Here is a 25,792-nt window from a genome sequence, read left to right on the forward strand (position 1 = left end):
TGCTCTGCGGCCTCGCGGTTGGAGCGAGGCTGCGCCCCCTTTTCTTTTAGGAGGACTTTTTCTCCGTCGCTCTCACTCGCCTGCTCTTGAATTTCCACTCTGTGGTAAAGGACCAGTGCGAGCGAGGGCTGATTGGCCCAGGAAGTCCCCATGCCTGCGGCGGGTCACCTGCGCGGCTCTGCCGCCAGCCCCGGCGCGGTTGCGGATTACCGCGCCTCCGCGCCCCTGCCGCGGCCGGGTGGCCGCGGGTAGTGTCGGCGCCGCGGCCGCGGGCCCCTCCGGGGCAAGCCATGGAGCCCGGGTCCCCGCTAGACCTGCGCGACGTCGAGCAAAAGCTGGGGCGCAAAGTGCCCGAGAGCCTGGCGCGGCCTCTGCGCGGGGAGGAGCTCGCGGAACGTCCCGCCACTGCCGCTGCGGCCCCTGGGCCCCGGCGCCGCCGCGCCGCCGCCCTGGCCCGGCTGGAGGCAAAAGTTCACCTCCTGAGGCAGGAGATGGTGAGTAGCTGGGAGTCGGCCGACAGGCCCTGCCGCAGCGCTTGGGGCAATTGCAGCCTTCCCGCCCCGCCGCCGGCAGCGATCCCGGCGGGGTCGGCCGGGGACGGAGGCGGCTTTCCGCCCGCCCTGGGAGCCGGCTCCGGCGCAGGGAGGTGGTGCTGCTCGGCTCCGGGGAGCAGCCGCCGCCTCGCACCGATCCGGTGCGGGGATGTGGAGCCGGGGTGGCAGGAGGGAGGCGGTACCCTGGGTGTTGCCCGTGGGAGCGGTGGACTGCTCTATGGACGGCGTGCAGCTGGTCGGCTGTGACTCGCTGTTGGCACCTGTCTTCTGCCAGCTCGCTGGAAGTACCGAAGGCTTCTGTAGCAATAAACGAAATAGCGCTCTCATCTCTCTCTTGCAAATGCCTTTCTGCATCCCACCTCTTCCTTACGGATGACTAATACCCAAAGAGACTAGATGTTTTCAGGCTGAAAATTTGACCTGGTATTAAGTGACACAGTTTCTGGACAGGGGTTTTCAGAGGCTTATTTAGTTCTAAACAGGCTGCAGAAGATGCACAGTAATTCTTGAACAAACAACAATTTATAATTTGGCTGAGAGGCTTGTTTTGGGGTTTTCCGTTGTGTTTTTGTTTGTTTGTTTGTTTGTTTGTTTGTTTTGGTTTTTTGTTAGTGGACTGTGGTGGGACTGTGCTGTGTTTAGTTCGGTATTTAAGACTTGTTTACCGTCTTAACCCAGGAGCTTCTCCTACTTGGTATGTCACCATCTCAATAAACTTCTTTCTTGATGATGATGTAAAGTGATGATGCTGGCTCTATTTTAGTACAGAAAAAAAACCAAAACCCAACCCTCTGCAATCAAGTAAGCAAGAACTAGTAAGCACTCATGAGATACGATTCTTACAATGTAGTACTTGAGATGTGTGAGCATAGTTGGCTTCCATTTCTACTAGACTGTAATTGTTAGGTGAGGTCTCAAAAGACTTTTTTAGTAGCAGTTCTTTCCCTAGCTCTTGCCACTAAGCTTATTTGAAAACAGTATGGAACTTGAACTTGATTGGAATGAGGATTTTGCTGACAACATATTGAGATGACTTTATGCAACTATCTTGGAACTTGGCCGTTTACAGCAAACAAAGTAATCTCATCCTGTGTGAACAAGCATAATGCCATACCATCAGTTGCTGTGCAACCTTACACATAAATAAGCAAAAGGTGGGTTAGTAAGAGTTTTTAAAGTATAAGCTTGCTAGGGGGAAAGGGAAACAAGGAAAGGATATTGTGAGAATTAACAGCCAAGATAATGATGTTAATCTGGAAAGGTAGTTTATAAATTACGCTTGCTATTGTATAACTTAATATGGTTTAAGAGATTCTCACAAACTATCAATGTATTTTAGTCTAAAGATCACTGTGGATTTCAATTTTAACAGTAAGTTCTATATTGGCAGCATAGGTCATGTTTGTTTTTTAATTTTAAGCCTGTGCAAGGGTTGTAGAGTGGCCTGCAGTTAGCATGTCATGTAAACTATTAGGGATGTTGGACTGAAAAGGAAACAATGTCATGTAAAACTATTAGGGATGTTGGACTGAAAAGGAAACAAGGTGGGCAGAGTTCTTGGCATGACTGTTCAGACATGTCATGACAGTTAGGCTTGTTAACGGAGGGGAGGAAAAGTGACTTGCCCTTCATCACCTTTTCCTTTTGAGTTGTTCTCTTCGCCTACTTCCTACTTGCAAGTTTCATGTCACAGTCTTCAGTTTGCCTCTTCTTTCCCCTGCCATAGAGTTTCCCTTTTCCTTGCCTACCCTGGATATGACGATGTTTTAGCCCCAACATCCTTGACTGCTCCGTTTCTTTGTCACTTCGTCAGTCAGACTGACTTTTAGAATCTGAACTCATTGCTCATGCTAAGTAAGGGGAGTTCTGCTACATACCTCTTCCCGTTCGATTTCTAGTCCATGTATGTCCGTGCTCTCAGCCAGTTTATGTAATCCAGAGCATGAAAATGATCTACCTGGCTGGGGTTTTTCCCTGCTATCTTTAGTGAGCAAGGAAACTGGTCACTTAAGGATTTTCCATTATTGTTAAGGATTCTTTTTGTTCTTAGTCTGTCACCTTCCCCTATCCATTTTCTTTTTGACATTGTGCAGATATTATCAATTTAAGAACAGCATCAGGTAAAAATCGTACTGTTTCTTCCTATGTTTATTTTTTTCTTCTCCTGCACATCATGCCTAAAACAGAGCCAAAATTTCTATCTATCTTCTTGTTTCTCACCTCTGGAGTGCATTATTTTTTGGCTTCACTGCAAGGTCTAAAAGGCCTTAAACATGTAGAAAAGTAGTTTATAGCTGCTGCAGTTGTAAACAAATGCAAAAGGAAAATACTAAAAATTAAGAAAAACAAATGTCATCAAGCTATCTTTTTCTAGTTGTGCTGTGAGGGCAGTTTCTGAAGCGTACTCACTGCACTTTGAATAAGCACATCTCTGGTTTTTTTGCTTGCTTGCTTCAGACTTGAGACAAACCTGTAAGTGTTTACAGAACAAGGTCATCCAGGCTCTTTTTATCTATGACTCTGATCTAGTCATACGTAAAATACTCAAGGCTGGTTACTGTGGTGACACCTTGATCTTTCACTCTGAGCAATCCTGTCTCATTGTCTTCTTGTATTTCTGTTTTTGTTAATGAAGATATTTTGAACAGTTTTTGAGGGTTGCTTTTTTTTTAAACTTGGCCTTATACAAATTGTGCAATTATGCAGCTTGACTTCTGTCCTTTCCCACAGCTATTGTTTGTCACAATGACTGCCTATGCTGACAAATTTCTACTAAATCTGACAGAGCATTTTTATAGACACTGCCTTAGTATGTTTCGACTCATCATTATGTTTAAATAATGGTGATCCCAAAGTTCTTGGCTGTATTAAGGATGTATTTTACTGTTAACTGTGTTTTCTTGTCACTTTGCAGCTCATAGCTACTATAAAATACCTCTGAGTTCCTTCATCACCCCATTGTTTGTTCCCTGACAGTAAAGAACAAGGGAAACACCTGAACCTGTTTTTAAAGCTTGGAAGTAGACACAAAGCTTTAGCTCAGGCAACCTGTAATCCTTCCAGTGGCCAGAGTAAATTCAAATGTACAGGAGTGAAAGCAGGTGCAAGTTTTTGTTTATTTAAAACTGGAGGGCCATCTCCTTTCCTGTCAATGTACGCTTTGTTTTTCCAAATAAACCGATCTTCTGTTCTTCTGCCCATCTTGTTTATGAGAAACTAGTGCATATCTTGCTTTTAGAACACAGTAGCATTATATGTATGTGAACTGTATACTTAGGAGGAAGAGAAGAGATGGTGAAAGCTTTGAGAACTCTCAGCAAGTTGCCATGTCCTTGGGCTGGAAAAGGATCAATGATATGGTGGAAGTGATTACCTCTCCTGTGTCATCTGCTGCAGGGGATTGTTGAGAGATAAGGGTATTACCATGCCAATATTTGACTTGGAAATGCTGGTTTTGACTGTGAATTAAAGCACCTGGCAGATGGGTAGTGGGTGTGTGTGTCCATGAGGCTTGTATCTTGCTTCCTCAGATCCTTTTACTGTTCCCAGTGTATGGTTCTTTTCCCATTAAGCCTGATACTTTAAGCCCGATTGAACTGGTAGTCATTTGAATTACACATGAGGCACCACGGAGTATCTTTCTTGAAATGTGTACCTGCTTGGCCAGGCCTCCTGTCCCTTCTTTACCTTGTTTTCCCCACCAAGGCTATGATGGAGATTGTATTAAATCCTGCAGACCTTTAAGGCATAAAGCCATCAAGTAAGAGGGACAAACAAGACATAATTGCCAGTGTGGGTCAAAACACTGAGGTCTGGTCATCCTAGGATGTGATGAATACTTCATACTAGCCAGTATGCCCTTGATTCAGTATGAAATTTGTCACAACAATAATGTTAAACTTTTTGCTCGTGTGGTTTTCTAGGTTACCATCAGAGGATTAATAGTAACCTTTTACAACTGCAGTCTTATTCCTGTTATATCATGCTGCTGAGGTCATCACTCAATATGTATGACTTCAGCAGCTACACACTGCAGTAAATAATCAGTGAGGTTTGTTCTGCAGGCCAAAATGATACTGCTTCAAAAGCTTCATTTCTCCTTCACAAGTTCTAGGGTTACTCAAAGGGAGATTTTCCTTAACACATGAAAAAAGTTTGTGGGTTTGCTTTTTTTTTTGGTTTTTTGTTAAAAAGTTTCCCAAATAAGCTTTTTATTGCCTCTTCGAAAGCTAAAAAAAGCTAAATCAAGTGTAGTCTGTGTTACGTGCAGTAAAAAAAAAAAAAAAAAAAACCAGCATGCTTTGCATAAAACTAATACAGCCTGGAAAGGTAAACTGTGTCCTGGAATTGAAGGGTAAATGGCAGTGCTGGGACTTTAGGTGAGAGTCCTTCCAGTGAACACTATTGAGGATCAAATATTCATGAGTTTGAAGGCTAAATTGGGTATTCTTAGTGTAGCAGTTTTTAGGGTGAAGCAATAAAATAAAATATAAACAATCCTACTGCCAAGAGGCTGAGTGTATCCTATTTAGGTTAGAGCTATCTGGGGTAGAGACTTATTCCTATGCTCTCTCATTAGCTGAGTTTTCTTCCCCTTTGTTTTCCTAGTTCTATTTTTGTATAATAATTTTTAATAGGATAATTAGCATGGAGTCCTGACAAAATGAAGTAGAAGTACTTTTTACTGATTGGAATTACGGCAAATACGATCTTTGTGATGCCAGTCCTTTGCGTTTGGTGGTTTTTTTTTGTTTTTTTTTTTTTTTTTGTTACATACCCTTAGCATGTAAATGAAGGCACAAGCTGGAGGGCAGAGCTGTTGCAACTCTATTCTACCACCTTTTAAAAGTTTGGACAACTTCAGATTTGCTTAGATTTGTTAGATCCACAGTTGTGGGGGGTCTGCCTTTATTAGTTTCTTTAAAAGACCTTCTTAAAAAAGTCAACAACTGTGATGTGAAACGTCTCTAACCCATGCTGTAGGTACAAGCTGCTAAATTCAGTGTTTTGTGTGATAACATCAATTGACTTAACTGAAGCCAAGATCTGGTTCAGCGTGTCTAGTCAGCAACACAAAGCCGTGTATCAGATGCTGGTTTTCTATTAGATTAATTGAAATTTTTGCTTAAAAACTTGATTGAAGATAAAATCTTAAATAGAAAATTACTAGTGGCTAAGCCTCAAGCCTACATAGGAGAGTTTGATTGAGCTTGGTTTCCTAGCGAGCAGTTATTCAGTGAATTACAAAATGAGTCTGTTCTTGGAAGTAGAAAGGTAGCATACAGAAATAAAAATACACTTACTTCTCCAAGTCCTCCTGAAAGTTCACTAAAAAATGAGGTAATCTTGGATCTTGCTGATGAGTTTTCTCCTTCATACCCTGATTTGCATGATGTAGTGGAAGAGTTTGTAATTTTTACATATAATGCATGTTGGACAGTGATATCAAGATACTTGGGTTAAAAAGGATTTGTAAATTGAACCTTAGGGAAAAAGGGAAAAAAGGAAGAAGATCAAATCTAGCAAGAAAAAATCTCAACCCAGTACCAGAACTTTGCCAAGTTTTCCATCTTTCGGGCCATCTTTGGAAGGACAAGGTGAGCAAGGTTATTTAAATTAACGCATATTTAAATATATATTTTGACTGGCAAATCTCATCCAGTGCCTGACAAAAGGGTTCAAACTGTGGAACATCTTTATGTTGTTAGGGCTTATGGCTGTTCTCATTCAGCTATAGCAGCCATTGAAGGGTTTAAGTCCCTGGGAAGTACAGGTGAATATGCTTACATTATTAGCTACTGCTGGACCAAAAGTCTGTGAAATGTTGCTGATCCCTTACCTAGCATCATCAACGTGAGATAGAAGTGCTCATATATGGATCATCACAGCAGTGTCAGAGATATTTTCAGATTTCCAGTTAGACTGCTCATGTATGGTGAGACACTTGCCAGCCCTTACTTATTTCAGAGAGTATATATTATGCTTTGATGTTGCTTCTTTCCTGATTACTTTGTTTCAAGGGAAGAGAAAGCTTTTCATCTTTTATGATGCTTTTTAAAGTCTGATTGCTGACAATTTTTAATGAAAAGACATTAAGACTAAACCTCTTCTGCAGAGACCGCTACAGTTAAGTGGCTTATTATAGCTTTTAACAAATAGATTACAAACTTTCTGATGAAAGCAGTAGAACAGCATGATTTTCATAGGATAGCCCAGGCTGGAAGGGATCACAAAAGATCATCTGATTCAGCCTTTCAGGGAAACGGGAGCCTGAATGAGGTTATCAAGCACCCTGTCTATTTGCATCTTGAAAACCTTCAGTGATGGGGACTCCACCATGTCCCTGTGGAGGTTGTTCTAGTCATTGATTGTCTTCACTTTAAAAAAATTTCTTACCTCAGGATGGAACCTCAAGATGAAACAGTAGGAACTGTACCTATTGCCTCTTTTCTTCTCCACGTAGCTCTTTGTGAGGTAGAGTATCTGTCCTCTTTGTAGCAGCCACGTAAGTACTGAAATACCTTGGTGAAGTTTCACCCAAGACTTCTCCAGGGATAAAAGACCTAAGTTCTGCAGTCTTTCCTCATAAGGCAGGCTCTCCTTTGATCATCATCATTTTGTGTGGATACTTTGTGGATACTTTGATCATCATCATTTTGTGTGGATACTTTGTTTTCTGTGGATACTTATGGCTAACAATAATTAAAAATTACCTTGTGTTGTGTGAGCAGAAAAAACTAAATGAACAATACCAAATACATGTATTGAGGAAGAGGTAATGGCCAACCAGTGGCTTTCTACTTTTCAACACTTCACCCCCTTGCCCCCACCAGTGAATACTGAAAAGAAAATAATACCTTTTCAGGTAATTTTTAAAGTTTACAACATCTTTTGTCTGTTCTCTGCTTTCAAGCTCAAACCCCAGTAAACTTTCCACAATTGACATGTTTATTTCCTGTGTATTTCATTTCTGCCTTTGCCCTGTAAGAGAGGCTGGATACAGGAATCTGGAGCAAGTGAGGATCAAATTACAGGAGTAAAAAGACAGAGGACCTGAGCATTTGAAAAGCAACTGGAATTTAATTAAATTGAGTGTAATTTCTCTCGGATTTTCATCTGCATTTATAACCATGTAAATTGGGCATCCTAAATGTAAGTAGTGTCAAAAGAGAGTTCTCAGGTTACTGTTCTTAAAAGTAAAGAGCTCTGAACAGAAAATTATGGGCAATCTCATAATAAAAGGGGAATTTTTGTTATGAAGGCAGACTTGTAATCCTTGTTTTCCAGCCATCACTCTCATATGTGGGGCTGCTAGTTACGAGCATTTACCAGTGGTGGATTACTTTTTGCCTTCAAGCCATTGTGTTGAATTTTGACTTCAATCACTCATCCTTATTGGTGTGGAATGGGAGCTGGCATCTAGTAGGGCAACTGGAGCCTGAGATGGCATCAGCAGGTCATTTAGTTTCTGAATTTGAGAAGTCTGTAACTATTTTGATAGCAATAGTAAGACCATCTCAGACCAGAGGTTTTGTGCCACACACAATCTGTAATTGTCTGTGTAGATATTTTTTAAATCTTACTGAAACACAGGTAACAGGCAGTGCTTGAAACTTCAGCATGTTTTTTTTTTTTTGTGACTGCAAACCTCCTGTACTGGAGATAGATAGGAAAGCAATGACTTTACACACTGTGATGATGCAGAAATACTGCTCTAAAATAGCTGAAACAAAAATTGCCCTTTTCAGGCTTGTCAAAAAGCTATTGCATTATTTACAAAGCTGAAGAAACTGTTAATGCCAGCTGTTAAAAGCAACTGAAGAAGGAGGCAGGAGAAAACTGAATTTGGACTGAAGTGTGAGGGTGTCCATCAACACAGAAATTCTGAAGAGCAGGATTACCCAGTTTGGTCTGATTAGTTTACTGAACAGGTAGGTGAAACAAAACAAAACAAATCCACCCCACCCCAAAAAGAAAAAGGAAAAAAAAAGGAAAAAAAGGAAAATACCCAGCCTCTGTAAGACTTAACATATGACTTACATATCTGTTACAAACTTTCTGATTAAATGAGATGAACAGCATGATTTTGATAGAACAGCCCAGGTTGGAAGGGCTTTCAAAAGATCATCTGGTTCAGCCTTTCAGGAGAATGAGAGTCTGGATGTTCTTGTTAGGAAATTTCCAGGTCACTTGAGCTATTCTCTTGTGCTGTCCTGTGGCCTTGTATGTGCTGGTAGTTGTTTTCAAGCACAGTTTTGAAATATCCTTCTCACTGGATAGAATCACAGAATGGTTTGGGTTGAAAGGGAGCTTGAAGATCATCTAGCTACAACACCCCTGCCATGGGCAGGGACGCTGTTTTTTGCTCAAAGCCCTGTCACAGCTTTTAATATGCCTTCTCTTTGTCATCAGTCATTTACAGCTTAGGTGTCAGTGGATGACTTACCATGTCTGTCTTTGTCTCTGGTGAGAGCTGGGTTCTGTCCAGAGTGGTCCCATAAAGAGCTCAGGTTCTGAAAAGCTGTTCAGCTATGTACCTGAGCAGTTTTGCAAGCATCAAGAAATGCTTGCCTGTGTTAGGGAAGTGTTCATGAAAACCATCTGGAAGGAACCCTAGCCTGAAGGATAGCCAAAATAAGTGACCAAATACATCCAGAGGGTCTGTAAGCCACCTTGTGTTACAGCTTTGAAAAGTATAAACAGCACAGCTCAAGTGTTTTCGAATCTAGAAGCATATTTGGATGGTCAGTTATTTTAGAAATGTCCTGTGTTGTGTTCTAGTGCTGTGGATGAGCATGTGAAATAAAATGTGCCTGAGGATTCTCCCCATGAAGCTGCACGAAAGAAGGCTTCCCTCTTTCCCTAAGAGGAGATAAGGAAAGAACACTAAGGAGTATATATATGTCAGGTGTTGAAGTATGCAACTTGCCTCAGAGCTTCCATGAACATGGAGATGTGCAGTACTGGCACAGCTATGTAACCCTAGCGTCAGCAATCTAATCCTTCTCTTCCCTTTGAACTAATCTGGCATTTCTTAATAGTTGTGTTTTGTCAGGGGAATGGTATGGCACATTTGTTAATTAACAGGAAACACAAACTAGCTAAGCTGCTAGGAGAAGTTAGGTGAATGTTTCATTTGCTGTGGTGTAAAATAAACTCTTCTCAATACTCTGAGGCCCTGCTGAGTGCAATGTCAGGTGAAGCTAAAGCATTTAGTGCCTGTAAATCCGTGTTAAATTGCTATTTGACTACTGGGAATTTCAGATTTTATAAACACTCTACTGGCTTAATTGCTAATTTTGTTTCCTGTTATTAGATATCAGCTGCATTCGTGACTAAAATGTTTCCAGAAGGACAGTCATTTTACTGCATTGCTGCATTGGCCATGAAACCTCCTTCTCTCTAGGCAGAGAAGGAAGCAGTCGTTCAATTATATTGTAACAAATGTACTGAGTGTTTCCAAGCTCCCAATGTGGAGGCAAAGATAGAACAGTTCTGTTGCTTTCCATTTTTCTAAGTAGTATTTTTTTTCTGTAGGAAGGCATAGTTTAAAGAAAAATTCTATTTGAAATGGTTGTACTGCTTTTTGTAACTCGTGTGGTTATGGGACATAACAGGCATTGGACGTGACTCTTTATCTGGAGTGTTTTCTGGAAAGATTTTTTTACTCTGCAAAGCTTGAGATTCTGACTTTAGACCTTCAAATAATTATAAATGACTAGGAAAAACAATTCTGACAGCAAGGAGGAAACTGTGAAGCGTTTCTATGTAAGAAGGATCTTCATCGGTTTGTCAGTTCTTCAGAAAACTAATGGAGTATCTAGCGTCCTTCCTGGGATAAGACGTAACACGTAAGTTTGGAAGCATGCCTGGAGAAAGACTGTTCCAGCCACGTTGCAAGCCTGAATTTGTTCTGCAAGTTTGGGGGCTAATACAGACCGTTTTGTCTCTTGGGCAAAGCCAAATGATGTGTGTTGAGAATAAAGTACATAATGATAAAATAGTGGCAATGTAGTGTTCTTATGTAGTTTGTTACTTTCCATGGTCAGGAAGGTTTTCTGACTAAAAGTATTTGGATGGGTCTAAAAAATATCTCAAGGTGGAGAAGTCATTCAAGTTTTACAATGTCTCTGATATAGACTATTGTTCTACTCAAAACTATGCAGTTATGAGGAGTGAGCACAAAAAAGTGTGATAATTTTTAGATTTTTCCTGATCTGTAACTACAAACGCATTTTGCTTTCACAGGCTCACCTCAGCGACTGTCACAGTTAATGGACTGTCCATGTGTTGTGGGAGAATTGTTCCATACACTGAAGTATTTTAAGTCTCAGGTGGTGGCCTGGGGCAGGTTTCTGCGTTTATAGGGTTTGTAGGAGGAAACTAAATGCAGTAGAGGAGAAAGCCTCTTTGCAAGAAAGAGCAGTACCACAAGCATGTCAAAGCAACGGGCATTTTCTTCACCTTCAGTTGGCCATGGAATTTGCATACTCCTTTGTTAACTCTTAGCACTAGCTGCTGTGACTGGAGCAATGGAGTGGAGGCAGAGCTGCTCTTTTCCACATAGACAGATGAGATAGCTCACAGTGACCATTCTGAATTCAATTCATAGAGCTGGTATCACAAAAGCAGGCTTCAATTTCAAGAAAGTTTGGATTTGTCCCCAGTAGTAACATTGTCATGTCTTAGTTCTGACTTAACGGAACAAGTTGTTTGGGTTTGGGTTTGGTTTTGTTTTTGTTTTGTTTTGTTTTGTTTTGTTTTGGTTGGTTGGTTTTTGTTGGTGTTTTCTTTTGTTGCTTTGTTTCTGGTTTTGGTTGGGTTGGGTTTTTTGTTTGTTTGTTTTCATTCTAAAAATAATAATGAGGCAAAGAACACTGTTGTCTCGGTAGAAACATTTTCAAACTGGTTCTGCTTTGGCTTTTTAGTTCTAGGCTTTTAAACATACTCCCACAGTGCCGGTATTAAATCCTATTAATTTTTTAAAGGGATGAGCAGGTCTGGAGTGCCTGTTAGTCAAACCTAATTCATAAATTAACTGGTATGTTTTCTGTTTTGTTTTGTTTGGTTTGGTTTTTTTTGTTTTTTTTTTGCATGGTATTCTGAAGAGCATGGTTTGGTCAAGAGAAGTATAAGTAAGGTAGAGAGTGAAATCCAGTGAAAAAAAATAAATCTAAATATTGCTGTTGAGCCCCAGTGCTGCCTCATGTTGGTGGGGAAGACACAGTTCTATGCTGTGACTGGTGTCCAGAGGACATTAGAGTGATGCTGTGATCATCCGTTATCAGTAACACTTTCTGACACCCATAGCCGATTGTTACCATTGGATATTGACCTGAATTTTTGCAGTGGCGTTATCTTGTCTGTTGACATATGTGAGTCCCTACTATGGATTTTTCCAGACGTCTTCGCCTCTGTCATACTAGATACATTTCTATGGTCAGATGCTGCTTTTATGACAGCAGTATGAGGTACTTGGAAACATGCAGTAAAAACTTCCCATTGTGTTAGAACCTTTTTGCTGTTCTCAAACCACAGCATTTCCTCACTGCTCCCTCTTTTGTTCATTCGACTAAGCTCTAAAATAATCAGGACCCTTTTATAAACCTTCGTTTTATATTCATTCATACTCCTGAGGCTGGATGTTTCTGTCTCTGAATTCTATTATGCATCCATATTTAAAAAGCTGATTTAGCATTTTTTATTTGAGCAGGAAGTGATGAAATAGGGACTTAACTAACATTTATTTTTTTGCTGCTACTTGCTCTCTGATGTAGAGTACGTTTCTCTCCAATAATGTCATATCTACTTAGTAGGTATTTAAACTGCTGTTTTTCACAGTAAAATAAAAGGATGGCCAAAAAATTAAAATAAACAAACAAAAAATATTTCCCCATCAGAATTTTGTGTTACAGTTAAGCATACAAGAGACCTCAAATAGTGTGATCTTAAAAAAAAACCCACAAACTGAAACCCCCATAACTGTACTGGGTGAATGATTCATCCAAATCATTGAGATTTTACTAGGTATTAATGCAAACAGGAGGCTGACCACACATATGCCAAAGAAAAGGATCATCCATATTTTAGTGAGGTGGGAAAAGGCCTTGAGATCCACTATTTTGTTATGGAGATAATGTAATTAAACAGTTGCACAACTTGGTGGTATGCATTTTCCTGGTAAGTCTGAAGGGGATCGATTAGTATGTATAAAATTTATGTATTAAAATAGAGTGTTGTAAGAGAAATGTAAATCACCTATAATGTGATTTCCTATACCAGAAGATAACCAAATTGGCATAATATTTTGCTCAAAGACTTGAAAGAAATTTCCTTGAGACCTATTCATTCATGTATTTACACTCATTGCTTACTAAGCTAACTTGTTCCCTTATGAAGTAGCTCTGCTTCCTCATTATTCAGATGGTGGCTCAGATCAGACCTGCCCACTTCCTTGCTTTAGCTAATGGTAAGCTCTGCTTACAGGAGAATCCTTTTCCTGATGATGTGAAATCACACTTTCTTCTTCACAGTTAGAAAGCACTGTTCACAAAGTTATGTTATGTTGCTGCCAAATTGTACAGGAGGACACGTAGAAATAATTATTGTACGCATTTGGTGCAGGATTGTGCTGGGACTGCAGGAGGTTGAAACAAAGTAATGAGTAGGAGAGAGGTTTTTAAACTAGCAAGATCAAGGGACACATTATTTTTTTCCTACCATTATTTTTTTTTTTTCTGGAAGGCATGCTAAGGCACATGAAAAACAACAAGGTGCTTGGTGACAGCCAGCATGGCTTCACTAAGAGGAAATCCTGCCTGACCAATTTGGTGGCCTTTTATGAGGGGCTACAGAACTGATCGACAGCGGTAGAGCAGTTGATGTTATCTACCTGGATTTGTGTAAAGCGTTCGACACTGTCCCACACAACATCCTTGTCTCTAAATTGGAGAGACATCAATTTGATGAATGGACCACTCAGTGGATAAAGAACTGGCTGGATGGCCGCACACAAAGAGTTGTGGTCAATGGCTCAATATCCGGCTGGAGACCCGTAACGAGTGGTGTCCCTCAGGGATCAGTGTTGGGACCAATCTTGTTCAACATCTTCGTCGCTGACATGGACAGTGGGATTGAGTGCGCCCTCAGCAAGTTTGCTGATGACACCAAGCTGTGCGGTTTGGTTCATACACTGGAGGGAAGGAATGCCATCCAGAGGGACCTTGACATGCTTGTGAGGTGGGCTGATGCCAACCTCATGAAGTTTAACCATGCCAAGTGCAAGGTCCTACACCTGGGTTGGAGCAATCCCAGACACAGCTACAGGTTGGGCAGAGGAGAGATTCAGAGTGGCCCTGTGGAGAAGGACTTGGGGCTGTTGGTTGATGAGAAAGTGAATGTGAGCCAGGTTCAGTGTGTGCTTGCAGCCCAGAAAGCCGACTGTATCCTGGGCTGCATCAATAGGAGCGTGACCAGCCAGTTGAAGGAGGTGATCCTGCCCCTCTACTCTGCTCTCGTGAGATCCCACTTGGAGTACTGTGTGCAGTTCTGGTGTCCTCACCATAAAAAGGACATGGTTCTGTTGGAACAAGTCCAGAGGCGGGTCACGAGAATGATCAGGGACCTGGAGCACCTCCTGTATAAAGATCAGCTGAGAAAGTTGGGGCTGTTCAGCCTGGAGAAGAGAAGGGTACGTGGAGACCTCATAGCAGCCTTCCAGTATCTGAAGGGGGCCTATAGGGATGCTGGGGATGGACTCTTCGTTAGGGACTGTAGTGGTAGGACAAGGGGTAATGGGTTAAAACTTAAACAGGGGAAGTTTAGATTGGATATAAGGAGGAAATTCTTTCCTGTTAGGGTAGTGAGGCACTGGAATGGGTGCCCAGGGAGGTTGTGAATGCTCCATCCCTGGCAGTGTTCAAGGCCAGGTTGGATGAGGCCTTGGGTAATATGGTTTAGAGCGAGGTGTCCCTGCCCATGGCAGGGGGGTTGGAACTTGATCTTAAGGTCCTTTCCAACCCTAACTATTCTATGATTCTAAGGGTGCAGACAGAAGCTGAAGACTTACTGACTGCTCACTTTCTGAACAGCTGGTACTTCAGTGATTGTAATGAATGCTGCCTGGAAATCTACAGTGAGGGTTTTTACCGTTTTGGCGCCTTCCTGAGAAGTAAGAGTGTAAATAAGATATTTTGTAAAAGAAAGCAAAAAATAAGCAATCAAGATAACCTCTGTAACCTCCTTCAGTGTTTTTATTGCAACTCATCATGAAAGTACAGCTGAGAAAGTTCAGTGTGACATGCTCAACTTGTCGAAATAACCTATATCAGCAAAATGCAACTGCAAATCAATTATGGTTCACAAAAATTTAGCTTTTATATCTGTAACTTTTATGTGTACTCCGTTGTCTGGAAATTGCCACAAGCCTAGAAAACGAAAGAAATCGGAAAATGTTCCAGCAAGTGTTCCGAAATGTCACCGTATCACAGTATCACAGTATGTTAGAGATTGGAAGGGACCTCAAAAGATCATCTAGTCCAATCCCCCTGCCGGAGCAGGAACACCTAGATAAGGTTACACAGGAACGTGTCCAGGCGGGTTTTGAATGTCTCCAAAGAAGGAGATTCCACAACCTCCCTGGGCAGCCTGTTCCAGTGTTCCGTCACCCTCACTGAGAAGAAGTTTCTTCTCAGGTTTAAGTGGAACCTCTTGTGCTCCAATTTGTACCCATTACCCCTTGTCCTTTCATTGTTTGCCACTGAGAAGAGCCTGTCTCCATCCTCGTGACACTCCCCCTTTATATATTTATATACACTAATAAGGTCACCAATGACCCATGAGTCCATGCTGAAAGAAACCAGATACACAAAAACCCCTGTTGATCTATATATATATATACCACCGTTGACTGAAATTTAGTTTACCTCTATCATCAAATGAGGAAACCCACAGTCAAACAGACATCGCGTAATGACAAACATTGGAGCACCTGTTTCAAGTCACTGACAGTCTCATCTCTGCCAGACTTTGGTCACCACCTCCACTTGTTTAAGCATATGAAGAAATTGAACAAATGAGAGACCTCACATATAGTGTCAAGTTGACTGGGTTAGATTGAATTATCATTGTGCCTGAATTAAACCAAGCTAGTTGACTTTGCAGTGAGATGGACATAGAGCATTCCACAAGCAGTTACAGATCCACCTGTGCATAGATGATCCCTTCCAGCACAGGTAGTAAACCTGTGCTCTTACTCTCTGCAGCAGAAAAGCTCCTTGGCTTTTTGGCAGGTGATGATGAAGATTACATTCAAATTCAGAAGTCAGTCTAGGTATTCTGCTTTTTCATCTTGATCCTGAAATAATATTGCCCAACGTGGCTTAATTACATGAAGAAAACAGTGCAACCATCCTCAATCAGTGGGGCAATTTTGAAGTAGGCTTGAAGAGGTTTAACATGATGCATATGTGCTAATTAAAGTACTATGATGCTCATGCACAGCTTATTAATCATTCTGTGTGTATAAGGAGCACACATTGTTCTTCATCTGTCATTTGTAGTTATATTTTAGACATGTTAAATGGAAGAGAAAGCATTTATTTTACTCACTGGTGCTAAAAAGCTATTTTAATGATATTCTGAGCTTCTTAACCTTCAAGTGTCATGCTTCATGCTTTATGGTGGTTGCATAATAAACAAAGGCTGTGTGTGTGATCACACTCATCCCTGTTGTAAATGTGGTAGCTCAGTGACTCCAATTAAATATTGCTTGCGAAATATTCTGAATTTTGGATTTTGAATATGTTGCTTATGGTCTTTTTAGCATGTTGTATGTATTCTCCTACAGAAATTTTTGATGAGGTTTTATTGATGAGTTTTATATCCTTTTTATTTATGCTTACAAATTTGTATCTCCATAAGACTCACATATTTCATCATTGCCAACCAATGTTTATTTGATTTTTCATACTCTCACCTTTCCCCTTGGGAATTATTTTTTTCAGTTACTTTAAAAATTATTACTCGGTGTTTGTAATAGCAGAAGTAACGCCAGGAGAAAGTAGAATAAGCTTAGCTTTTGTGAAGAAAGAGACTTCTCAGAATCCAAAACAAATTATTATTTAGACATTGATTGTTAGAGGAGTTTGATTGATTGGTTGGTTGATTTTATTACATCTCAAGTGAATTCCTGGAATTCATTACTCCATGGAAACCTGAGGTAATCTGCCTTTAATAAAACAAAGGGTAAGTAGGTATAACTGAATAACCATAAATCTGTTCATCCTGAATGACACAGGAAATAAATGAAATTGAATGGGAAAGTGGAAGGCTGTGTCTTGACACACCCTAGAAAACAGCAGTATTAATATTCCTAAACCATAGTAATCACAAACATCTCTTTGGCTGATGATGATGATGAGGGAAAGATTCTACTGGGTTGAAATTCTGTTTGTAAAATGGAAGTAGAGCTGTCTGATGTCCATTTCATCTAACTGTTCATGTGCTAATTCTCTTCCGCAATGCTGCTCATGTGCTGAACCTCTGAGTGTCTTTTGTGGTACTATATTTTGCTACTGTTTCCATCCAACTTGCATTTATTGTGGAATATCCATCAAAAATAATTCTGCTTTCGAAATACGGATTCCATAGTTGCCAGCCGTAAATCAGTGTCTTGAGTCCTGCTTAAGATCCTGTGCAGAGCAGAACTTCTGAGCTGAGTGACTTAAATAGTACCCTGAATACATTAACTTGTGAGTTTAAGATTTTCTATCTTGTAGAGACTTATTTCACTGTGCTCTGGCTAAAAGATCTGTGTTGACGGAAATGCCTTATTATTCAGGCTCAGTCATTTCCTTTCCTTTTACTAGTGGGCTCTTTACAGCACACAGCTTCAAGGTGCTATGGAAAAAAAATGAAACTAATATATTTTAAATAAACCTAGGAGTATCTTTTCCTCAGACCACATTTTAGGGTTATCAGTAAAATCCCTGCAGACTTCTTGTAGTTAAAATAAGCAGCAGCAGCACATGACCCCAGGAATCTAAAAGAAAGTAATCTGCAGAAAGGCACTAGAGTTGCAGGCATCTTTGACAGATTAAAATGATATATTGAGCAGAATATTTAGCTTTGTCATTTTTGAAGGGGAAGAGGACCCTCTGTGTTTGGAGCTGACTGAAAGCCAAAAATAAAAGTGACCAGGCTAGGGACAGCCAATGCACTATTTTGAGTGATTGCCAGGAAGTGATAATTGTCTTTATTGACAACCCAGGTCACTAAGAGTTTTATTCTAAAAGCAATATCCAAGTCGAGTTCTTTTTGAAAAACACTCTTTACATTTAAAAAAAAAAAATATCTGTATATAGCTGTGTATACATATATGTACACACGTGTTCATATGTTTGTATATATAAAAATTCTCTTGAATAAATTATTACTGTGTTGCACAGGTTATTATGGAAGACCATAGGTTAGTTGTGTAAGGAAGAAATATCTTGTTAGAACAACCACTATGAGAGGGAGAGAGGCACAGAGAGGTGTTTAAGCCAGTTACCTGTTACATATCTGAAAATCTGGTGTGTCTAAATGCTAATCTGTTCTGTCCACCTGTGCTGCCAGACTGCATCAATTAAAAGATGCTGTTTCTTTAATTCAGTTCTATTCTCTTGCCATGAATAGCTGATGTTAAGCAGTTATGATCCTTCCTGGGGACCTGTGCTAATGTGAATGTACAAACTAAGCAAAAAGATGTAAAAGCTCGCCTGTAACCAGAATTGCTTTTTCACTCTTGTCACAGTTCATTTCCTCTGTAAACCTCAGGTTTGTGCTGAGGACTGATACATGCTCAAGTACACCTTCCATGTGGTGGTGCGGTGCTCTACCTTTAACTCAAAAAAGCAGCTTCATTCAGAACAGAAACTATTCTGAAATACCTGTATTAGCTATGATACACTGTGTAGATTATTTCTGGAATGCACTTGTTCCTGTGCATAAGGAATTGAGCTGTCAAACATGATGAGATTTAATTGTGGTTAGTCCCTTTAGTTGAACCATCTTGGAAATACTTCTTTACTCCAACAGTTACATGAGCTGCAGCTGTGTAAGTACGTATGAACCAATGTGATTGTGTCTGGGCTAAAGCAGGTAAGAGGCAAGAAATGTTGCAGTGACGTTTATGTGTTATCAAGCAAATGATAAAGTAATTCCTATTAAAGAAAGATGACACCTGGTGAACTACTTTTTAATGTTTGCTTTAGGAAAATTTTAATATATCAGACTTGGGACAACATGGTAGCTTGGAGGAGAAGGAGTCAAGTACACAGGAATACAAAATTTACTCCCAGCAAGGCTGTTCCACAGAAATGTTGAAGCTGTGGGTATGTTTAGAATCATAGAACCATAGAATAGTTAGGGTTGGAAAGGACCTTAAGATCATCAAGTTCCAACCCCCCTGCCATGGGCAGGGACACCTTGCTCTAAACCATATCACCCAAGGCCTTGTCCAGCCTGGCCTTGAACACTGTCAAGGATGGAGCATTCAGAGCCTCCCTGGGCAAGCTATTCCAGTGCCTCACCACCCTAACAGGAAAGAATTTCCTCCTTATATCCAATCTAAACTTTCCCTGTTTAAGTTTTACCCCATTACCCCTTGTCCTACCACTACAGTCCCTAATGAAGAGTCCATCCCCAGCATCCCTATAGGCCCCCTTCAGATACTGGAAGGCTGCTATGAGGTCTCCACGCAGCCTTCTCTTCTCCAGGCTGAACAGTCCCAACTTTCTCAGCCTATCTTCATATGGGAGGTGCTCCAGTCCCCTGGTCATTCTCGTGGCCTGCCTCTGGACTTGTTCTAACAGTTCCATGTCCTTTTTATGTTGAGGACACCAGAACTGGACACAATACTCCAAGTGAGGTCTCACGAGAGCAGAATGAAGGGGCAGGATCACCTTCAACTGGCTGGTCACGCTCCTTTTGATGCAGTCCAGGATACGGTTGGCTTTCTGGGCTGCAAGTGCACACTCCTGGCTCATGTTCATTTTCTCATCGACCACCACCCCCAAGTCCTTCTCAGGGCCACTCTAAATCTCTTCTCTGCCCAACCTGTAGCTGTGTCCGGGATTGCTCCAACCCAGGTGTAGGACCTTGCACTTGGCATGGTTAAACTTCATGAGGTTGGCATCATCCCACCTCACAAGCGTGTCAAGGTCCCTCTGGATGGCATTCCTTCCCTCCAGCGTATGAACCAAACCACACAGCTTGGTGTCATCAGCAAACTTGCTGAGGGCGCACTCAATCTCACTGTTCATGTCAGCGACATAGATGTTGAACAAGACTGGTCCCAACACTGATCCCTGAGGGACACCACTCTTTACGGGTCTTCAGCTGGACATTGAGCCATTGACCACAGCTCTTTGTGTGCGGCCATCCAGCCGGTTCTTTATCCACTGAGTGGTCCATTCATCAAATTGATGTCTCTCCAATTTAGAGACAAGGATGTTGTGTGGGACAGTGTCGAATGCTTTACACAAGTCCATGTAGATGACATCAACTGCTCTACCCCTGTCCATCAGTTCTGTAGCCCCATCATAAAAGGCCACCAAATTGGTTAGGCAGGATTTCCCCTTAGTGAAGCCATCCTGGCTGTCACCAAGCACCTTGTTGTTTTTCATGTGCCTTAGCATGCCTTCCAGGAGAACCTGCTCCGAGATTCTGCCAGGCACAGAGGTGAGACTGACTGGTCTGTAATTCCCCAGGTCACCCATTTTCCTCTTCTTGAAAATGGGGGTTATATTTCCCTTTTTCCAGGAAATCAAAACAAATCCCCACAGTAATGTCCCCCATCGCTGTTTTCCCTTTAACCCTGACCCACAAACTCTCTGTTAACTGCTCACCAGTTCCCAGACAGAGTTCCATACACTCCAGCCTATCCGTAATATAAAGGGCAACTCCCCCTCCGCACCTGCCATGCCTGTCTTTTCTAAAGAGCCTGTAACCTTCCATTCCAACACTCCAGTCATAGGAGCCATCCCACCATGTTTCTGTGATGCCTATTATGTCATACCCCTGCAGACTTGCACGCATCTCTAATTCCTCTTGTTTGTTACCCATGCTGCGGGCATTTGTATAGAGGCAAACAAGAACAAGAACAAGAACAAAATAAATACTTCCTGTGAACTGAATCTGAAATATATGAGATCTCTATTTGATCTAAAAGGGGCTGTTTCATTACAAGGGTATTGGTGCTAGCTCTGTTAAATATTTCCTTAATCAGCCTTTTGGGCAGTTTGCTGTCTCTGAGCTTGCATAAGCAAGTTGCTGACATCTGTAGTTGCATTTGAGTAGTTGGGTAATTTATTGCTTTCATGGCAGTCTAGTTGCTGAGCAAACAGTTTGTAGTGATTTATGGGTAGGAGTAGAGGAACTAGCTTGAGCAAGAGGGCTACAAAATGGTCAATCTGTTTTCAGAATCTCATATCTGAAACAATGACAGATGGACAGTATTGTTAAAACTGAATGGTAAAGCTGTTCTGCACAGTACCTAGTTGGCTATGTTAAATCCTGTGATACTAAATAAAGGATAATTCAGAACTCGTTCTGGGGACTGGGGAAGGAGACTGGTAATGCATATGTCAGTCTGTAGGTAGAAAAGTTTGAAATACGGGAACCATAACTCTTCTATAATTCTATGACACTGTGTTAGTGTTGCGTTAACCCTGGCTGGAAACTAAGCACCCACTGTCTATTCACTCATTTCCCTCTTCTCTCCAGTGGGATAGGGGAAAGAATGGGAAGAAGAAAAGTGAGGAAAAACTCATGGGTTGTAATAAAGGCAGTTTAAAAAGTGAAGGAAATAAAAACCAAACCAAAAACCCGAAACAAGCAAAACCAAACAAGTGGTCCAAAGTCAGTCACGATCTCCCAACAGACTAATGTCCAGCCAGCCCCCAAGCAATGTTTGCATTGGAAAGACCAAGCCCACAGATTTTATTGCTAAGCACGACATTATATGGCAGGGAATATCCCTTTGGTCAGTTCTGGTCTACTGACACATCTTTGACTTTGCCAAACATCTTTCCCAGCCCCAGCCTACTTGATGAGGGTACAGAGTGAAAAACAGCAAAGTCCTTGATGCTGTGCCGTCACTGTTCGGCATCAGGTGAAACAGTGGTATGCTATCAATGCTGTTTTAATCACACATACAGAACATAGCACTATACTGGCTGCTATGAATCATCCCAGCTAGAACCGGTACAATATTCTGCAATAGCTAACAGAATAAAAATGCATAAAAATAGCTTTTTGAACAACTATGCTGTGTCAGTGTAATTTAGGATATTGAGAAAATGGTGTTTGTGTATGGAAAGTACCATGTCCAGATTGTACTCTTTGCAAAACAAAATACAGTCTTTGCTTCCTGAGAATAGTGATTCCATCACAGTCCATTGTGTATGAACAATACAGGTGCTATATTTCTGTGTGACAGTTGTGGACTTGGAGAATAGCATAAAATGTCTATTGTCTGGAATCACAGATCTTAGTTGTTTTCTTATTTCTTGATTGAAGATATTCAAATATTTGATGTACTGTATTGTCTTTTTTTAATTAGTAATCTAGAAGGTAAGATGTTAGTGCCTTATGGAAGAAAAGCATGCAGTGTATGTGCATATATTACATATAATGACACACATTTTTGTAAAATATACTCGAATTACATATAAAAGAAAGTATTTTCTAAATGCTTAAGTATAAAGAGTGACATATTTGCATCGAGTATGCTTGATTAGTGCAATTAAAAAATGTAAGAAAATATGACACAAATTACATGCTAGACATGGTACCCCTGTGAGTTAATCTGAAACGACTGGCATCTTTTTTCCAGTGGTTTTAAGCACGTATGCCCTATGCTGACACTGTGGCAAAAGTTCATCTAGGTAAAGGTCTTGCTGTGCAAGTGATGAGACTGGAAGTGTGTTGTGATGTCAAATATTCAGTGGTCCTGAGGTGCTATTGGAAAGGTCACAAACCAGCATCTTCTCACAGTGTGGGTGGAAGTAGCTTCTGGCTCTCCAAACTTGGTCAAACCCAGAAACTTCCTCAATTTTTCAGACTGAATTTTTAGTATTTTTACTTGTGTGATGAATAGGAGGTCACACAGATTTTTATTGACTTGTGATAGGCTGTGATAACATCACAGCTTGTGATGTTTTAGATGAAAAGGAAAAAAACATGAAATAAACCCCTTGGAGATCACCTTTATGTGTCATCTCACTCTGGAAATTTGAGTAAAAAAGTAGCTTATGAAGTGTCAGTTAAGGAAAACATGCAGTCAGTTACCTTCACAATGTCTGTGAAATGCAGCATTGTAATATTGCATTGTGCTTTATAATTAACACTTCTGTGTGCGTGCATCAGCACTACAACTAAGTTGGAAAGTAAGACTTTGTTCTTAATGTGTATTTTTTATTTAGGTTTGGGGTTTTTTTTGCAAATTGTTGCTTTTTTTTTGTTAATCCATAATAAGTGGTTGATGGTGAACTCATCATCTTCAGCTAATGGGTTTAAATAATTTCAAATTTACAGTTTTCAATAAGTTCAGTATTTCAACTCTTAGACATTTATACAGCAGTTTGCAAACTAAACTGAGGGGTAGTATGAATAAAAGTTGCAAGGCCACAAACCTTTTTCCAAATTATGCACATCTGAAAATTTTTGATTGCCCAAATAGACATAAGGGTAGTTTAGGGTGAATGCTCAGCTGCCTGGATCTGCTGAGTAGCCTAGTGTAGTTGTAAATGGAAATGGGGTTTGTCTTACTTCTCTGAATAGTAAAAAGCTATTCCCAAGAGTTGACATAGCAGCTGTGTTTCTTATATAAATGACATTGTACTGGTGTGTGTACAAGTCTTGTCATTGACTAGTGTTCATGTTAATGGACTGCTTGTGTAGTCTGATCAGATTCCCACTTCAGCTTCATTGGAAGTATAGCATTAGTATAGCAGTAGTTTTACTTTTTATTTTTTTCTTTTCCTAATTATTTAAATGTATTCATCCTAGATGTGAAAGGTGGATTTTTTGTGTTTCTTTAACACATTCATTGCCCCCAGCTTACTGTTTAGAGTTTGATTTTGAAGAAAATGAGTAATTGTTAAAATCACTTTTGCCTTGTAGGTTAATCTCCGAGCCACTGATGTGAAGCTTATGCGCCAGCTACTCATCATCAATGAAAGTATTGAATCAATCAAGTGGATTATTGAAGAGAAGACCATTGCCAGCAGAGGTAGCAGTTTGAGTGGCAGCCTGTGCAGCTTGCTGGAAAGTCAGGAGACATCCCTCCATGGCAGCTGTAACAGTTTACAAGACTGTAGTGATGGGCTGGATGGAATATCTGTGGGGAGTTATTTGGACACCTTAGTGGATGATGTCCCAGGTCACAACACTCCTTCAGACATGGACAAGTTCAGTGATTCTTCTATTATGGAGGACTCACAGCCTCTGCATAAGCATCCCAAAATTGATTCTGATGAGTACTACTGTTTTGGTTAATGAGAATACATTCCAGAGGGACACAAATGCACTTGTACTTAAGCTTTTTCTTTGCTGCTATTTTATTTTGTGTGCAAGCCTCCCAAACTTCTCTTGGAAGTAAAACATAATATGATACTTCAATTCCACTTCATAACTTGTCTATTGCTTCTAATACATTTTCTCCTTGGTGGGTTGGGCTTTCCTCCTACTTCTGTTTTTCTTAATTTATTGTTGCAATTTTTCATTTTTGTTTTAATTTTTTTACAATGCTATATTTACAGGTCTTTGTAAGTGGTGAAGGTAAAGCTTTATCTTTAAAATGAGACATCAGGGGATAAGATCAACAATTTTGTATTTGTTGGTAATAAAATATCTTCTAATAAATATATGTTGTGGTAAATTTTCTTGACTACCAGGGTTGGCCTTTCCAGTGACACTGTTCTTTCTGAGCCTTAAATCTGAACCTTGAAAATACCTCTTCAGAATATATTTTCCTTTTGTTATCAATGATACTTGATTCTGTTAAGCTGTCTTTGGTTGGAATACAAAGTATCCTAAACTTTTCTATGTGAAGTTTCTTTCTTCTTGAATATTCTTACCTTTGTTGAGTTACTGTTTTAAATTTTGGGCTTCATTGGTGTCTTGCAGTGTTGCATTCCAATACTGGAAACTCTGCGTAAGAGTGTATTTCAGTTTTGTGTTTCACACCTTTCATTTTCATTGAACCTCCTGTGTTGTAGGTGCAGTCTATATCTGTTAAAAAAAAAAAAAAAAAGAGAAGAAGAGGCATCCCACATTAAAAATATCCAAATTGGATGCTAAAGTTTGTCAGCAAAGTTATTTAAAAAATGTAATATAGAGTCTTTATTAGAATTTTTACCTTGAAGTTTTGTGAGATATAGAGGGCTCCTGTGAAACATTTTACAGGAGACAACATGCTGGAAGGCATGCCCTGTTCTGCTTTTGTATGCGCACCCTCCTCCTTAACAAGTTTACTTTGATTTTGCCAAATATTATTGCTAAGAGAAAGTGTTGCCCTGTGTCCTGGGTTTAGCAGTAGCAGTCATTTTTTCTCCTTCTTCGTAGCTGGTGCAGTCTTTTTGTTTCCTGATTTACAAATAAAAATTTGCTTTAACCTTTTCATGCCTACTGGTACAGTTGAGAGCTGCATCTAGTCATTGATATTGGAAGCAGAAATACAGGAACAAACTGCTGTGTCGAAAGTCCTTAGCTTCTCTGGCCCATGCTTTCGTGCAGAATATTAGGAGGCAGGTTTTTCTTTTAATCGCTTGAGAATTGAAAAGAAACAAGTTTTTATCCTTCTACAGTAAATAAAAAAGAATAAAAGAAATAGCATTGAACTGGACGCTAACAGGTTAATGAACATGTAGTTCTAGCTTTCAGATTGTGAAAGAGATGTTCATACTTAACACATAATCTAAAAGTCTTGCCATGTTCGTATTTCTGCTTCCAGTAAAGTGTGAAATTTCTCACCAAAGAAACTAATGTTTGCGAAGTATAATACAGGCTTCCTCTTTATTTTGCACATTCTGAAGGAATAAATCTAGTATATGCAGGTGTCGACATATTTTGGTTTGGTTAATTTTGAGAGAAAGTAGTAGTTCAATAAGGTTCTGCTCTTACAAGCTGTGTTGCCAGGGATCTGTCTTGTCCAGCCTTGATCAGTATCAAACGTGGAGAAAGATGAAAAGAAA

General features: G+C 40.4%; 1 protein-coding gene across 1 annotated transcript; it reads left to right on the forward strand.

The window, feature by feature from the left end:
- Positions 1 to 24,860, forward strand: LURAP1L (leucine rich adaptor protein 1 like). Its single transcript, XM_061367928.1, has 2 exons — positions 1 to 494; positions 23,721 to 24,860. The coding sequence occupies exons 1-2, from the start codon at positions 291 to 293 to the stop codon at positions 24,093 to 24,095; spliced, it is 579 nt and encodes a 192-aa protein (XP_061223912.1). The 5' UTR covers positions 1 to 290; the 3' UTR covers positions 24,096 to 24,860.
- Positions 24,861 to 25,792: the final 932 nt, after the last annotated feature.

This window comes from Neopsephotus bourkii, unplaced genomic scaffold, assembly GCF_033783945.1.
Source record: "Neopsephotus bourkii isolate Nb327-2 ecotype Australia unplaced genomic scaffold, CSIRO-AGI_Nbou_v1 NB_1413, whole genome shotgun sequence".
Lineage (NCBI taxonomy): Eukaryota > Metazoa > Chordata > Aves > Psittaciformes > Psittacidae > Neopsephotus > Neopsephotus bourkii.

What these genes read in the sequence shown, in the direction of transcription:
- LURAP1L (XM_061367928.1), top strand. Translation starts at nt 291, where the DNA reads ATGGAGCCCGGGTCCCCGCTAGACCTGCGCGACGTCGAGCAAAAGCTG. An exon ending in ACCTCCTGAGGCAGGAGATG is followed by an intron (nt 495 to 23,720) that starts GTGAGTAGCTGG and finishes TTTGCCTTGTAG; the next exon opens with GTTAATCTCCGAGCCACTGA.